Source organism: Protopterus annectens, chromosome 10.part0, assembly GCF_019279795.1.
Source record: "Protopterus annectens isolate FY-2018-M chromosome 10.part0, PAN1.0, whole genome shotgun sequence".
Lineage (NCBI taxonomy): Eukaryota > Metazoa > Chordata > Ceratodontiformes > Protopteridae > Protopterus > Protopterus annectens.
The window spans coordinates 876,357,232-876,375,461 of record NC_056744.1 but is presented as its reverse complement, the minus strand read 5'-3'; the positions used below and the strand labels follow the sequence as shown (position 1 = coordinate 876,375,461).

The window sequence follows — 18,230 nt, the reverse complement described above, 5'->3', positions numbered from 1 at the left end:
CTTGGGAAGAAGGCACACGTTTGCACTTCATACTGTTCCTGGTCCCAGGAAAATAAGGTAGTGCAAGGCCCATCTTAGGTCTTTCCATCTATACCAATTTCTGAAAGTGCCAAAAGTCAAAATGTTTACCCTACAAGGCCTTTTACCACTAATTACTCAAGTAGCATTCATAGCTACCAGGGACTTGAAGGAAGCATATCTTCACATCTCCATAAGCAGAAAACACAGAAAATGTTTAAGATTCGCAGTAGGGTAGGACCATTATCAAATCACTTCCTTACCCTTCAGTGTGTCCAGTGTGCCTAGAATAAATGTCTAGTACTAGTGAATAATGTCTTTTTACAGGATAAATGGAATTCAGATCTTTCCCTACTGAGATGAGTGTCTTATCTTGGCATCCTTGCATGCCATGAACATCTATAAAGTATTTTTCAGAGCTGGGACTTGACAGTCAGCATAAAGGTATTCTCTCTCATTCCCTCTCCAAAAGTACCATATCTTGGAGAAAGTCTGGACACTTTACTGCATAGCCCTTTTTCCTTAGGGCAGACAGAAAATGGAAGGGTTTTCCAAATTCTCTCAAAAAGAAAAGATCACAGTAGTAGAGTATCTCAGGTTAGTGGAGCACGTGGCAGTATGCTTTGTGATAGTGCCCTTAACATGCGAAAATTGTAATGATACTTGAGAAGCAGGTGGAATCAACACATCTGTCAATTGAAAACCACTATACCCCTGCTGTCCTGCATTTTTGTCTCCTAAATAAGGCTCTTCAGGTCACTAAAGCATGTTATGACACTGACAGCAAACTTCTCGGATGTGGTTTAGAGAGTCTGTATGGGGACCTCCAAGTCCAAGGGATTTGAGAGCACAGGATGAGGAAAAAAATTGTCATCTTCAAGGAAATAATGGCCTTTATTCTTGTTATCCAAACCTTTCTTCTAGTCGTCGGTGGGGTGGAGTCCTACAAGTACAGACAGCAACAACATAGTAATGCGGTACCTAAACAAGTAGGAAAGGCCCTCTCCTACTTACTGTGCAGGATGGCAGTGCAAACATAGGATATGGCAGTAGAGAGGGAAATGCCTTTGAAGTCTACATACATTGTTTTCGATAGGAATGTAATAGCAGACGAGGTGAGAAATATTTATGTACCCCCACAAATGGATGCTTCACAGGGAGGCATTCTTGGACCAAACCAGCAGGAGTGCATCAGAGGCAGATTTGTTTGCTTCTCATCTGAACAGGTAGATGAGTCAGTTTTCCTCAAGACTAACAACTCTAGGAACTTTGATGACAAATACATTTGCTTTGGATTGGACAGGTTTGTTTCTGTATGTGTTCCCTTTCATATCCTTAATGGACAGCCTGTTTATACATTTATATGCTTTCTCCCTCTCTACCCTTAACCCCCAGGATTTTCTTAAAAGGACAAGGGGTAAGGCTAGAAATGATTTCTCATAATCTTTTTGGCTAAGACATTACTGGTTCCATCTCCTGTACAACCTGGCAAGATGAAAATACAAGGTGCTGCTCAGTGCATTACCATCTGGTCCACTGTGCTTCATGGTCTGGGATTTCTCCTCTGATTCTGCATGAGCAGGAAAGATCTGAAGATGGCATTGACTAAAGCACCATTTATAACACTAATGTCCTTGCGCTTAAAGAATGACATCAGCGAAAGCCGTGTGGGAACTTTGGAAGACAGGGCAGCCATAAGCTATCTCCTCTGTAGGATATCATAAGAGTGAGGACTGCAACAGTGAAACTATGTGAACATCTACATTTATGATAAGCTCCCAACACAGCTGCACTTTCAATTTTTCTCAACCATGAGGTGCTTCTGGCACCAATGCCACTCTTGTCCTTTAACAACTGACAGAAATGTGCCTTAGGAAACCATTCCCTTTTCCAGATAAGATCAGGCCTCTATATGCTCAAGTCTTGCCTTCTCTGCAAACCTTTCTGTGGTCTAGGATCTGAACTTTGTTTGGTACTACAATCTACTTAAGCATCAGAAATGCAGAAAAAAGATACTACAATCTTTTAGAAATGGGCACCCCAGCCCTTTACCCTGCCACACCCCTGCTCTCGAGACCTTTTTTTGGATGCTTTTCATCCATTACTGTTGCCTTGACTCACAGCCTCTGACTCCAAAAGACCACACAGATTTTATAAAGTCCCAAATGATCTTAAGCTTCAGTTCAAGAATCCTATAGGGAACCCTTCTGCAGTTTTGCTCTAGTCTGATAGGTCTTCAGATCTCCATACCAACACTCTCCAATCAGACATGGATAGCAGGACAATGAAAAGGTAGGATAAAAAGGTTTATACCTTCTCTGCCTTAACATTCTGGGCTACTAATTACCAAGTGCAGATGACCAAATGTTTGATATCTGTTCTATCCATTCGATGTTCTTTATAACAGGTAATATTGGATTTGCACAATACCGACTCTAAATGACAGATGTTATCCTCATGTTTTACAGGAACTACAGGCACAAGGCACAATAGAGCTAGTGCCAGAAGAATTTGTGGAAAAGGGGTTTTACTCCAGACTTAACTTAGTATCAAGAAAAGAAGGCTAGCGGAAATCCACACTGGATTTATCCTTACTAAAAAAACGTCTTAAAAGTGCCAACTTAAAAAAAATGCTCTCCCTGCACACAATTTTACCTTTCATTCTGCCTCAGGCTTTTCTAATTTCCCTAGATGTAAAGGATACTTTCCTCCATATACAAATGTGGACATTTTGCAGGTGATTTCTCAGATTTTGTACTGGCTCATCTCACTATCAGTGTACTGCTTTGCCTTTTGGGCTTTCTTTAGCCCCAAGAGTTTTCACAAAGTGTCTGGCACCAGTGATCATCTTTTGCCAAGCACAGGGAATTTAGGTTTTTTTCTTACGTGGATGACCCATTAATCCAAGTTACTTCACCTGAAATTCTCCAACAGCACCTCCAATTCACCTTCCTCCTATCTCAGTTGGGGTTCCCCATCAGCTACAAGACATCTTCCCTGCAGCCATCTCAGGATCTATTTATTTCTGGGCTGCAGGCTAGACACAAGAGAATGCAGGCCTTCTTACCTCAAGAGAAGGTGCAGAGCTTTACAAACTACTACCACAACCCTTGCCTCCCTCAGACAGTGCTCATAAAGGGAAGATCCTAAGTGCTATGGGTTCATGGCAGCTACTATCCCAGTCTGCATATGAGGAAAATCCAGTTGTACCTGAAAATAATTTGGTCTGAGTACTCTCATCCTCTGGACACAGTGATCTTTCTTTTACCCTGTCTCAGACTGAAGCTGTTGTGGTGGAAGGAGGAGGTGAATCTCAACCCAGAGCTTCCCTTCACTCCTCCAGCCCAAACTCAGGAAATGCAAACTGATGCCTTGGACAAGGCATGGGGCACCTATACAGACAACCAGCAAGTGCAGGACAGGTGGCAGCCAAAGTTACTGAAAGAACACTTCTACATGAAAGAAATAAGGGCACTATTCCAAGCTGTTCTGGTCCTTTTTTTTTTTTTTTTTTTTTTTACCTCTGGAAACCAGGTACCCTACAATTGTTCTCAGACAACACAACTGTAATGTGATATATAAACAAGTAAGGCGGGACCAGATTTTACCAGTTGTGCAAACTGGCTCATTAAGCAAGGGGCCTTGCCACCCATTAAAAAATGTTGCTCACAGACACATGCATCCCATCACAGAACAATGTGCTAGCAGACTCTTTAACACCAATATGGTGTAGACTGTCACACCTCTAGTAGCCTACACACATCTTGTATCCCAGGGCAGTTTCTGAGACATAAGCATAAGTTGCGTCAGTTAAATAAATGTACATATTTTTGAACAAAAGCTAGCACAACTGTACAAATGTCAGTATTATCAGTAAGAAGTTTTCTTTCTAGTGACAACAGTCAGTTCATTCATAGTCTTTTTGTAAGTATTACAATACAGACAAGCCTGAAATGATATTTTTTGCTTAACCATCACAAATTGTCACATCTTGGAAACTGTACAACCTAGACATGTATTGTTAGAATATCTTTGTTAACGAGAAGGCTTTCAAATGACAACAAGAAATTCATGTACGTGTGCTTGTTTATTGAGATGTATACAAACATGAAAACATGCTCAATTGTATTAGCAAAATGCACAACACTGAATATCTCTCTATATGTGCAACTTACAGTATAAATATCAGACAGTTTTTTCAGTAACATCTAAAGTTTCTCCAAATGTCATGCAACAGTTTGAAAGTCCCTTGGTTTCTGAAGTATTAAGTACACATGGAAACCTGGTTTGTTTATATATAGTGTAATATAAATGGACATTGACAATGTCTCCCACCACAGCATATCCTACCATACCCCTCAATAACATGCAGGGCTCGCGGTTATGAAAATATGAACATAAATATGAAAATATAAATAAGTGACCAACCTTGATTGCAGGGCATCATTTTGTGAACGACTCCTTGCAATTTCTAATACAGCCTACTGTTAGCGGGCACTTCATTTAAAGAAGCAAGATGCAAAAAAGGCATTCTAGGCTTGAATGGGTTAAGCAGGTCCTTACAGGACCCCTCACAAATGAATCCTGAACATGCAAGTTTCCTAGGGCATCCTCCACTGTTGGGGACCCCTCATATTAGACCTGTTTGCTTCAAAGGCCAACAAACAGCTTCCACTCTTTTGCACCAGGGACCCTTGCCCCTCAACTTGGAGGACAGATGCTGTCTCCCTTCACTGGGTAAGGAAGTTCCTCTACACCTTCCCTCCACTACCCCTTATTTCAGGAGTTCTAAAGACACTAAAAGAACATCCAAAACTATTGTTAGATTCCATTTTTCCCAAGGCATCATTGGTTCTTTCTTCTTTTTCTTCTATCTGGGGCAAATACTACAAACTACCTCAAGAAGTAGATCTCGTCACTCAACAGGAGGAGTTACTACTACACCTCAATCGGTCATCCCTAAACCTAACTCTGTGGATGATAGGGTTCTGATTCTTTACAGGCACCATTTTTCTGAGGATGTCATTAAGATTCTCCAAGCCAGAAGACCCACCACTTGAAAATCTTAAAATAACAAAAATGAAAGAGATTCTCCTATTAGTGCAAAGAAGTGGACAGGACTCCAACCAGACCGATGTACCTTCCATTATGAAATGTCTCTGTGAACTATTACATACAGGTCTGGCCTGTTCTTCCATAAAAGCCCACCTCTCAGCCGTCTCTGCTTTGTTGCCGCTCACTCCCCCACTTATGTCCAGATCTGAGGTCAAGCTATTCCTTAAAGGGGTAGTGCATCATCTTTGACCTTCCCAAAAACCCATTACCCCTACTTGAGACCTCAGCTTTGTGCTGGTGAAGCTTACCTTACCTCCTTTTGATTCATCAGCGTCAGCAAACCTCAAATTCTATACTTGGAAAACTACATACTACTTCTGGGCCACTCTTCAATTATGAGAGTTTCATAGCTTCAGGCACTCTTAGCCATTCCACACTATTTTTCAGAGAGACAGGGTAACCCTCAGGATTAATCCTTCATTTATGCCTAATGTAGTGAATGAGCTGTCTCTCAATTAGCCATAAACCTACCTATCTTCTTTCCCAGCCCACAGAATCGAGGGGAAAGGATACTATGTTCTCTGGACATTTACAAGCAGCTAAGATTCTATTTGGATGAAACAAAATCCATTCAAATGTCTGATTAACTGTTTCTTGTACTCTAAAATGGGCCAACCAGTGTCCAAGCAAACCATTACAAGCTAAATCTCTAAGGCCCTCTCATTTTGTTAGTTTGTACATGGCAAGTCCTTGCCCTCATGCCCTTGAGCTCACTCTGTCAGAGCAGTAGCAGACACTGGAGCTTTCTACAAAGGAGTGGATGCCAGGTCCATTCTGGAGGCTATCAGCTGGTCTTCTACACACTTTCACTAAACACTAGAGGAGAGATGCATTTTCAATGTCCTGATATGTTCCTACTAGGTCAGTCTTAGCTGGCCTTTTGGACAGCTCTACTGCCTTCTGACCAGCTTACCATACTTTCACCTTAGCTATGAGAATCACCCATATGTTAGGAATACTGCAACAGTGATTTTAATCAGGACATAGTACAGTTGTGTAAGAGCTTACTATATCAGTAGATGTCCTACTGATTATTGTTGCTGTATTCCTTCCAACTCTCCTCCTCCTCTTGCCTTTACTTATTCTTTTCGTCATCTTTCTCTTAAAGTTACTATCCCCTGAGAAACACCCTAGAACCAAGGGGGGTTTTCTTACCGCATCATACTGTACCCCTCCTAGCTGCCTAGTCTTATGTCTCAGGAGTCTTCGGGATGCAGGCTTGGAGATAATGAGAGGAATTACACTCGTACTATCTGCCTGTAAATCCCTACTTTTGTGAACTGTGGTCGCACATAAGACATACTGCAACAATGATCAGTAGGTCTCTTATGGTAAGTTCTTACATAGCTACACCTTTCTGGGCATATATGTGTGTGGCTTATGCTTTTTCTTCTTACCATTATTTTTTTTTAGAGATGTAACATTTTTAATTCCTTTTAGAAGCTTATTTTCATTTACTCTTCAAAATCACCTTTCAAATAGAATTTAAATGTAGTTGAGTATATATTACTCATAGTAAATCAAAAGAGATTGCTTAACGTTTCAGTCAATTTGAAAAATAAATGAATTAGGGATGCTGAGTTAATAAAGTACTGGTAATACTATGATAGTTTTTTTATATACTTTTATTGTTTGTTATGTCCTGGTAATAGTTCTTTTAAGATATTTTCTGTAAAGTTGCACTGAACTGTAGAAGTATGCTTTAGTTGTTTTGTGTGGCTTTTTGGTTTAGGGATATGATTCTTAAACTGAGGGAAATTTGGCCTCCCAGGGCAAGGACAGCCATAAGACAATTTTAAGCATGCCCACAACCTCAAAGGCAGTACACAGTTGTGTACAGCGCTCATTGTTAATGGAGCCACCTATAGTGAGCTAGAAGATAGAGCAAGCCAACTGGCAGACAAATTCACCTCTAACTTTATCCCTCTCTCCCCCTCAGCCTTCCTTCAGGAATTATCAGATATAATCCCCCTGCTCTCACTAGGGAACAGGTCCTCAATGCTCTCAATAAGACCAAGAACACTGCATCAATGGGCGCAGACAATATTCGATGATACCTTCTAAGTGGCATGAAATATGACCTGTCATGCCCTCTGGAAATGCTATTTAGCCTGCAGACAAAAAAACAACAGTAGTCATCCATTTGCACAAAAGTGGGCCATACAGACCCATAAGTTTCACTGGTCTAATGTGCAAAGCCATGGAAAGAATTATTATGGAAATGATTCATATTGACAAAAGAAACTGCCAAAACCTAGACCGAACCCTGTTTGGTTTCTTCAAGGGCAGATTATGCCTACTCAACATGGTGGACTGCTTTGAGAAAGTCATCAGAGTAGTGGATGGAGGGCAAAACTGTTCGCACTGCCTACCTTGACTTGGCCAAGGCATTTGACACATTTCCCCACGTGGGCATTGTTGACATACTCAAGAGGTTAGATCTAAAGTCTTGCGTCACCCAGTGGCTAGCCAGCTGTTTCACAGACATGACCCGGGAAGTTAGATTTGAAGAATCCACCTGTACAGAGAGGCCAGTCAGAAGTGGAGTCCATCAGGGATCGGTCTTGGGACTGCTCCTTTTTGTCATTTACTTCTCTGAAGTTGAGGCCAGTGTCAAGGACTAAATTTCCAGATGATTGCAAATTAAGAGCAGTCATTCCCTCACCAACACTAATGTTCTCCAGGAAGGGCTGACACAGACAAGTAACTTTTGTCAGATGGACTAAAACTAAATGCCAAGGAATCCACCCTGGTGTAAGTATCATGTTGACAACACACCCCTCAGAGTCAAACCCAGTAGTCAGGGACTTGGAGACATGCACAGACAGTAATGTAGCCTTTGACCATCATGTCTACAGTACTGAGATCATCATTTTGTGTTGTGCAACTTATAAACAATGGTATGGCATCTGTGTCCAAGGAGGTAATTGTTCCACTGTATTCCACATTCGGCAGACCTATCATTAAGTACAGTGCCCCCTTTGGTATGTACCTAACCAGGTACATCCAACAATTGGAACGTCCATAGAGATTCCTCACTAAAATAACAAAAGGCGTAAGTAACATGTGCTCTGCAGACCACCTCAAAGCCGTGTCCTTGTATTCTGTGCCCTACAGGCTGTTGAGGGGAGATCTATGCCTGGAATATTAGGCATTGTCAAACCCCACTCTGGTCATTCTCTTGCATGTCTGCAAAACAAACAGCACCAAGCTCAAAGATGAACTAACCCCTCACCTAAACACACTGTTCAAACTCAGCCTCTCCACAGGCTACGTGCCATGCCCATAGAGTGGCTCACAGCAACGGTTATTCCGCTCCACAAAGGTGGAGATACAACAAACACCGGGAACTATTGCCCTATAAGTCTGACTAGCTTGGTCTGCAAGGCTATGGAGCGCATAATCATAGATCTCATAAGCAGAGACATTGGGGACCTCCAAACACTAGACCCTACCCAGTTCGGCTTTAAGGGCAGATCATGCCTCCCAAACCTCATGGACTTCTTTGAGACAGTTACCAAGGCTATAGACGAAGGAAAGGTGGTCTACACAGCCTACCTAGACCTTGTAAAGGCCTTCGACACCATTCCCATTCAGGTATTATAGACAAGCTCACCAGCCGGAATATAAACCCCTATGTCATGAGATGGGTTGCCAACTGGCTCATGGACAGAACCCACATGGTAAGAGTTGTGGGAGCTAGGTCTGACTCTAAACTGGTTACAAGTGGCGTTCTCCCAGGCTCAGTCCTAGGACCCCTCCTGTTCAGCATATACTTCTCAGAGGTACAGGCAAGCACAAAAGGACTATGGCTGACCAAGTTCGCAGACGACTGCAAACTAGGGGCTATAATTGACTCTCTGGCAGACACATCCATCCTCCAAAAGAGTTTCACTGTGACAGATACCTGGTGTCAAAAACCATGGCCTCAAGCTAAATGCCAAAAAGTGCATAGTCATCCCCTTTGGAAAAAACAAAGTACCCACAAACTACCACATAGGTGTAGCCCCCTAAATACGGAAGACATAATAAGGGATCTAGGGACCCATGTAGATAGTAACCTCTCCTTTGATAATCACATTGCCAAAGTAGTTAGAAAATCCTTCTATGTGGCCCACCTAATCACAAAAGGGTTTGCATCCAGATCAAGAGAGGTCATTGTGCCCCTCTACGCATCACTCATCAGACCCATCATAGAGTACAATGCCCCACTGCAATAGGTGGAAAGACCACAGAAGTACCTCACCAAGAGGATCACTGGCCTCAAACAGATGCCCTATGCAGCTCGACTGAAGAAACTCCAGCTTTACTCGGTTGCATACCGCCTACTCAGAGATGATCTCTGCCTGATGTACAAGGCCATGTCCAATCCAGAATTGATGGACATGCTCCACCTAAAGAAAACCATATCCCCTCGAGGCACACGCTCTAGGGAATCTAAACCTCACCACAACAATAAATAGGACGTGCTGGAGGGATAGATTCATGTCCCAGAGACTTCCCTTGCTCTGGAACAAGATTCCAGTCCGCATTAGGCAGAGCTCATCGCTAACCCTCTTTAAGAGAAACCTTGACGAGTGGATGGGAAACAGAAGTTTACCCCGGGGATCACTTCAGTGGCTATGCTGGACAGAGGCACAGGGAACTAATCTAAGGGGGCGGCGAAAGCCAACACATTCCGGCTAGGCTTATAAATGCCTTTGGGCAGATAGCCTAGTGCCTACCTATGAACCAGAATTACCCATTTTAAAGACTTAAGCCTTGCCTGTGATATAAATAGGACCTATTAGAGAGACAGGTATGTGTCCAGAGGCTACCCCATCCATGTGAAGCAGAGTGTAACTTGGACAACTGGATGGTACAGCCTGTAAATGGTTAATCTCCCACGCCCCTTCTTGTAAATATTTCATCTCCCAAACCCCTTCCTACACTTATCAAGGGTACCAGAACTTGTTAGAGATTTGGGATTGATAACTAGGCTTAAAAAGGCCCTTGTGGTTGTTAGCCTACCACACACCTATGAACCTAAGGCCGTCTCTTTTGATCAGTCCATCCGTTTCTACATAGAAAGATCTGAGGCAGTTTTTGCAGCTGATAAATGAACACACACAGGATAGAGAGAGAGATTGAGAAAGAAGTTTGTGTATAGTCTCTTGGGAAAGTGCACTGTGTATATTACACCCCCCCCCACGTATGCATATTTTTTATGCACATACAGTGTCATTTGTAAGGCAGGATCCAAATGTGGCAACTGCTGGTTTTACTTGTGATAATCCCTAATTGCCAGTTGATGGCACTGTATGCTTACTGTTTAATTCCTAAAATCACTGTGTTACCTGTTATCTGCTTGGAGTGCATTACTTTATGAACTGCTTGAGAATTATGTATATCTTGTTTGTAGGCATTTGTGGGTTTCATAATAGGTTTACGAATTTACATAAGCTATGATTTATTGCTGTTTAGACAGTCCTATGAATTCAAATGATTTGCAAAAGTTGTTTGGAAGAAAATCACTACTTGACTGCTATTAGCCTGAATTCTAACATAGCAATTGTATTGCCATTTTCTAATTCTTGTAGTTACTGACTGCAAAGACTTATGGTGATATTTCCATTTGTTGAGTAACTACATAGGAAGTTTGTGTTAATCACCAGACATTAACCTATAAAAAATGTTCCTGTGCCTCTTGTGTGTCACTTGTGTCGTACGTCTCTCATAACACTGGTACTTTTAAAAAAGAAGAGAATTGACTTGTTTCAAGAGCTGTAGAATCAACCTTGAAGGCTGTGATGACCTTCGCCTGATTTTCTTTTGGGGGGGGGGGTGGATGGGGGGGCTACCAGAGGCAAAATAAAACTGGAAATGAGATCACTCTTTCAACCCTACAGATATTTTTCATGTTAACACTAACTCAGGCCAGTAATAGATTTTTATTAACAGGAACTTGTTGACTTGAGATTGCTCATTTTAGGACACAAGTTCATGAGACATCTTTATAAACTAAGTAATTCCTGAAATAGAGATTATCAGATTATTTGACTGTTGACTGAAAATGCAATGGTGTGTATTTATGCAGGAAAACATAGCAGTTCAGAAGTCATAAAATATTTGGCAGTGTTATCACCATCAGATATTGTAACCTGCTTTAATTTTGCTAAGCTGTCACTACAGCAGATAACTAACTTTTCTCTGTTATAGTTCCCATTGTTATTTGAGGTAAAGATATTTTGGAAATACAGACTAATGTGGTTTACGTATTGCAGTATGTTTACTGCATTTCCAGTGTGTTTCAGAATTCATTCTTTGAACACTTAATAGTAGGGAGAAATCATATTGCTGATTTACTGTTCTGTATGCCTCTTATTTTCCCTGCTGTGCTTATAGTGTGCTGTAGTATTGTGCATGATGCGCTTCCAAATTCAGAAGTCATCAGTCATGGAACATTTCATTTAGATAAAGATTTTAATTGATAAGTAAACTTACCTTTTTTAAAATTCAGAATAACTGGTCGTAGTATTGTACTACATGTATTTCTCATTCATAACAAAAATATATATCACTGCTTGCCTTATCATTTTTAGGTGTGGTAAGCATTTGTGTATGAGGTGTTACTTTGACACCTCTCTTACTCCTACCACTGTATAACTTTTGATGTGTGTTTGCTTTTTCCTTAATGTCAGAACCAGATCAATAGCAACCATCTGCGCAGGGCAGAGCAAGAGATCACCTGCCTACAAGATAAGTTACAGTTTCTCAATGCACAGAATAAAGCATTACTCTCTCAACTTAATGAAACAAAACGCAAGCAAGCAGAAATTGAATGCAAGGTAAATGACATGAAATGTCACTAACTGTTTATATAGCAGAACACATTTATTTATTCTGCATTATATTCCTCAGTTATTCATATATAATTTATAGAAGTTAATTCAGAACAAAAATCATGTTCTAGCACTGTTGTACATTATGTATGTTTTTCACCTTTTCTAAATGGTTAACCTTAGCCCTTTGTTTTGAATGTGTTAAGTGGGGAAGATCACTTATCACAAATGACTAATGTCAGTTTAAACCCAGTGTTCAAACTTCAGAAGGCTTCAGAAAATACACTTCTTTTTTTATCATCAATATCATCAACCCCCACCATTTTCTCAATGGGGTTGGGGTGTCATATCAACTGTCACCATCTCTTTCTCAATTGAATACCACTCTCCTATCTTTGTCAGCATTCATGCCGGACTGTCGCAGATCTTGTTAAACTTTTCTCTTACTGTGGAAATCACCCAAGACAACAATAAATTATTTCAAAACTTTTTCCACCTTTAATGCGAGCTATAACCTGTACAATTCAATTGAAAAACAAACAAATTTGTTGGGGGAAAAAATATAAAAAAAAAATACAATATGTACAATAAGGTGGTTGTATAAGTGTGCACATCCTTAAACTAATACTTTGAAGCACTCTTTGATTTAATTACAGCATTCAGCCTTCTTGGATAGGAGTCTTATCAGCGTGGCACATCTTGACTTGGCAATATTTGCCCACTCTTCCTTGCAAAAGCACTCCAAATCTGTCACGTTGCAAGGGCATATCTTGTGCACAGCCCTCTTCAGGTCACCCCACAGATTTTCTATTGGATTTAGGTCTGGGCCCTGGCTGGGCCATTCCAAAACTTTTATTTTCTTCTGGTGAAGCCATTCTTTTGATTTGGATGTATGCTTGGGGGTCATTGTTGTGTTGAAAGGTGAAATTCATCTTCATCTTCTGCTTTCTAGCTTATGCCTGAAGGGTTTGGGACAAAAGTGACTGGTATTTGGAACTGTTCATAATTCCCTCCACCTTGATTAAATCCCAAGTTCCAGCTGAAGAAAAGCAACCCCAAAGCATGATACTGCCACCACCATGCTTCACCATGGAGATGGTGTTCTTTTGGTGATGTGAAGTGTTTTTGCACCAAACGTACGTTTTGGAATTGTCACCAAAAAGTTCAGCCTCGGTCTCATCAGACCATAACACATTTTCCCCACATTCTTTTAGGAGATTTTTTTGTATTGTTTTGCAAATGTTAGTTGGGCCTGGATATTTTTTTGAGTAAGAAAAGGCTTCTGTCTTGTATCCCTGCCCCATAATCCAGACAAATGGAGAATACGGGAGATTGTTGTCACATGTAGTACACAACCAGTACTTGCCAGAAATTCCTGCAGCTCCTTCAGTGTTGCTGTAGGTCTCTTGGCAGCCTCCCTGGTCAGTTTTTGTCTTGTCTTTTCATCAGTTTTGGAGGGACACCGAGTTCTTTGCAACATCACTGTTGTCCCATATTTTCCCATTTTTTGATGACTGTCTTCACTGTGTTCCATGGTATATCCAATGCTGTGGAATTTGTTTTGTACCCTTCTCCTGAATGATGCCTTTCAACAATAAGATCCCTTTGATGCTTTGTAAGCTGTCTGCGAACCATGGCTTTTGCTGTAGCAGGCAACTGAGTAAATGTCAGGAAAATCCTACTAAGACAGCTGAACTTTATTTGGGGTTAATCAGAGTCTTTAATTGATGGCAGGTGTGTACCCAAGAAGATTGAATGCTTTAATTAAATCAAAAGGTGCTTCAACAAAGTATTTAAAGTGCGCTCACACAACAAAGTATTAGTTTAAGGGTGTGCACAATTATGCAACCGGTGTATTGTATGTTTTTTATTTTTTATATTTTTTCCCCTAACAGATTTGTTTGTTTTTCAATTTAATTGTACAGGTTATAGGTCACATTAAAGGTGGGAAAAGTTTTGAAATGATTTATTGTGGTCTTATTTTTTCTATCACAAAAACCTGACCTTTTAATAGAGGTGTGTGCACTTTTTATATCCACTGTACATGTATCCAATTGCATCAAAAAGACACACCAAAAACTTGGCCTTCTTTATTGAAACAAGTTTCTAACAAAGCAAAAATACCCCTCTCTCATGTGTACCTCCTACCTAGCCTTCTATATAGCTGCCAAATTCTTACCAGTCTTAACTCCACTTACTAACTAGAGTCTACCTACAGCAAGGTTGCCAGATTCACTGCTCACCAAACTTAGAAGTCGCATCATTGTCTTTCACTAAGATACCTAAACGGGCCGGAATTACCTCACCAGCTTCTACTCTCTCAGCTAGAAATAATTCACTCTGTACTGTACCTGAAACCCTTCTGCCCTAGCCTATCTCCCCTCATCTCTCAATATTCCTCCACTAGGTCCCTACATAGCTCTGACCTTAATCTACTATAAATATACAAACCTAAGACTAAAATTGGCTGTATCCTCTACAGCTACAATCCTACCATATCATGGAATAAATTACCACTAGAAATCAGATCCCTCACACATCCAAATCAATTCTAAACTGCCACTAGAGAGTACCTCCGAACTTACTGGTCCTGCCTCTGCACTCATCCTCCCTAACCCATTAATTCATATGTAATCACCAAAACTTCAAACCTTTTTAGCTCTTATACCTCTTCAAAGTATCACTCTTCTTCTCCATCTCTGATCTCCATTTCTTGTGTCACATATCTCATGGAGTAACTACATACACTATGAACTCTTTTCATTGTTTATTGAAAATGTTTGTATCAAATAATTTCTCTTATGTATGCATGTTATGTTTTTTTCCGATATTATTTTTCTGATAAAATGTATTCCATTGTTATACATAAATTGTAACCCACAGACACTGTTAACACTAAAATTGTAAAACTGTGGAGCTTTTCTCCCTGGGCCTCTGCCCAAAAAGAGCTACTTAGCTCAGTCAGACTAACCCGGTCAACAAATGTAAAATAAATAAATAACAAGCAAGGGAGAACCAGGCTGTCCCCCTTTGCAGATTAGACATGTTAGCTTGAGATATAACTTCACAGCACAGTTTCACCCTGCAGGCATTCTGTCAGAGTGAAATTGTGTGGCAGACAAGCTGAACAGGACCAGGGCAGACCCTTACAAATGGAAACTAGATCAGAGGGTCTTCTAGCATTTGATCCATCTGTGGGGAATTCAAGCAAACTTTTTTGCCTCCTCTTTGAACAGTCAGCTGGCAACATTCTCTTTTCAGACGCTATGCGAGAAGGCCTGGAAGACAGATGCCTTTTCTTTATTTTGGACAAGAATGTTTCTGTATGCTTTTCCGCCCTTTCCATGAATAGCCAGGGTACTTCTGAAGATTCAGAAGGAATCCCCCAAGATCATTGTGGTGACTCCCTTCTTATCTAGGCAACTGTGGTGTTCTCTTGTTTTGGAAATGGCCAGGGGCAGTTAATACAAGCTTAGTCAAAGACTGAATCTACTTACACAAGAACAGGGTATTTGAAACACTCTGACATGAAGGATTTTCAATTGACTTCCTGGATAATAAGGGCTTAATTGCTTTTAGGCAGCTGTTTACCGAGGGTGTGCAGCAGGTGCTAATGTAGGCATGAAAGCCTGCTAGTTTAATAATATATTGACAGATGGAAAAGGTTTTCTAGTTGTCAAAAGCATAACCAAGATCCATTCAGGGCTAGTTGATGTCCTTCCATTTCGCTGTTACAGTATTCATTACAATAGGTATCCTCTGCTAAGGGCGGCCCAATGTCTGTCCAGTATACCAAAGCTTTTAGGTTGTTTTAAGGTACACTATGGCACACACATGCCCCTCACATATTGTAGGGCCTATGCTTCTCCTGTAGCGTAGGGCATAAAGGTGACATCCGGACATACCAACCTCAGAACTTCTTTGCTGCTAGTCTGAATGCCATTTCTTGATTGTCGGTCTGAACACCCATTGCATTGCTGGTTCGCCAAGCCGTTGTAGATAAGTGCCCTGTTGGAGTTTATTATGTGTTATCTTTATTTCTATTTTTTGTTGCTGGTGGGGTTTCATGTCATCCAAGAAGGGTAAATACCAATGTGGGAGATGGCTTCCCCATAAAGACCGTCATGAGCAGAGCTTATTTTGCCTCTGTGCTTCCCACGATCATACATCCTGTTCAGTCTGTCAGGCCTTTGTTCCCAAGACCCTCCATAGTAGGTTTTCTTCTTTGATTTATATCTGGAGAATAAGCATCAAGCTCTTAGCTAAAGACGCAATGCAAGGAACTTCCTGCTCCGAGGAGCAGCTGTCTGTTTAGAAGGCCAAGAAATTTAGGCTGGATTCTTCTGTTGTGCAGTCTCTGCCAGAAGTCTGTCCCAAGGCAAGTGAAACCCCAGAGGCTCACCCGACTCCATCGTTGGATTCTTCGGCCATAACCAGTTTGGAGGCCAGTGGGGATCCGACCTTAGACATGTCCTTGGAGGCCTTGCTGATGTCTACATCTACAGTTATCGAATGCCATCCAGGGTCAGAGCCATCTACATTTTATAAGGCAGACATCCTCATAAAGAAAAAGCAGAAAACTAAACACGTTACTCCAGCTCCTAAAGGACCCACAGAGGGAATGGCAAAATTTCACTTGGGTTGTTTAATGCTTTTATGGCTTTAAAACCACCTCAGGGAGTTTTTGTTCCAGTTCCTCCTTGGGCCCAGGGAGCAGGATTCATCTGAGGAGAGGAGGCAGATTCAGATGAAGAATCTCCTGCTTACTCCTTTCAGATTCCTTCTCCTTCAGATTATGGGTATGAGGAGGAGGAATCTACTAGTCCTGATAATCCTTTTGAGGAAATGTCTTTTGGGTACACAATCTCTAGAGTGATGGAGTTTTTTAAATGGGATTGTGCTCAGGTTTCTGAAGTACAGGAGAGGTATTATGGACTCTTGTAGGTTGATTCTCCCAGACCTTCTGCTGTTCCTCCTGTTTTGGCTGCCTTGTTGGATGTCTTTTTAATGCTTTTAAGGCTCCTGACTCCCAGCCCCCTGCCTCCAAGAAACCTGGTAGATTTTTTAGGGTGCCTGAGGACTGTACATTTCTTCACAAGTGCCCTTCTACTGACCCTTCAGTGGTGTCATCTGAATTGCTACCTTCTCCTAAGTTACTGCCTGCTGATTAAGATAGCAGAACCATGGAAAGATTAGAGGAAAAAGGTTTATATCTCTGCTACTTTAGCTTTTACGGCGGTCAGTTATCAGACCCATTTGTCCAGTTACATGTTGGCACTTCTTTTCCAGGCCTGTCAGGTAATTTCTGATCTTCCATACTCTGAAAGGAAGACTTCTGCCCTTTCCCTGTCAGGGACTTCCTCCCAGGTGGCTCATTATTCCCTCAAGTGTAGTTATGATGCAGCAGTTGCTTCTTCTAGGGCTGCTGCTTTTGGGTCTGATGAGATATTCTTGGCTTCAGCTTCAGCCTTTGCCTGATGATGTTAAGGTTAAGTTGATGGATACTGTGACTGTCCCTACTCTGGGCCAGTAATCAAGGAGCCTCAATCCTTACCACTGACACCAGTGAGGGATGGCCAATAGAAACAAAAATGGATACACACCATATTTTCAGATGCAGCTCTCGACACCAAGCACAATTTCCCTTAAAAGCACACAGGGAGCCCACTCCAGACCTGGGGGGGGCTGGACTCTTTCACTCTCCATGTCCCAAAAAGACTCCACACTGAACATTTTGGAGCTTTATGCCCTTGATCCAAGTAGCTGACACATACACACGCCGATATCTGATTTTCTGACACACACACACCTAGGAAAGGTTGGCACAGATTCACCAGCTGTGTTCCCTCTGCCCAGACTATAGGGTAATTAACCTGCCCACCAAACAGCTACTCTAAGGCTCTTACGAGGGTACCCAATTATACTGAGTAAAATTAATACTAATACAAGTGTTAGAGTTTGACCAATGCAGCAAGGCTTTCTGGAGCGGCGACAGTGTCAGTAAAATAAGCATAAGCACTCTTAATATATTAAAAGTATTCTGTAAAAGACTAGCCACAATGAAAGGTATAGAAATAGCTAATAACTAATAAAATAGAAAACGTGAGAATACGGAATATCTAGTTACACTAAACACCAGAGTTTGAATCACAGGAGATGTAACAAATAACACAGTTGGATAGATTCACACAGATGCAGAAAAACAATACTTGGCTAATCTCACTATATTTTTCTGACTGATCTAAATAATTAGTGTTATCTAGTTAAGTTACTTAC

General features: G+C 41.3%; 1 protein-coding gene across 2 annotated transcripts in view; it reads left to right on the top strand.

The window, feature by feature from the left end:
* Window positions 1-18,230, top strand: part of EVI5 (ecotropic viral integration site 5) — a gene marked incomplete in the record, with an annotated part of 2,059,651 nt that overhangs the window by 1,252,131 nt on the left and 789,290 nt on the right. For both annotated transcript variants that reach the window (XM_044085676.1, XM_044085675.1), the window contains 1 exon segment: window positions 11,814-11,960. In XM_044085676.1, coding sequence (XP_043941611.1) covers window positions 11,814-11,960 — 147 coding nt within the window.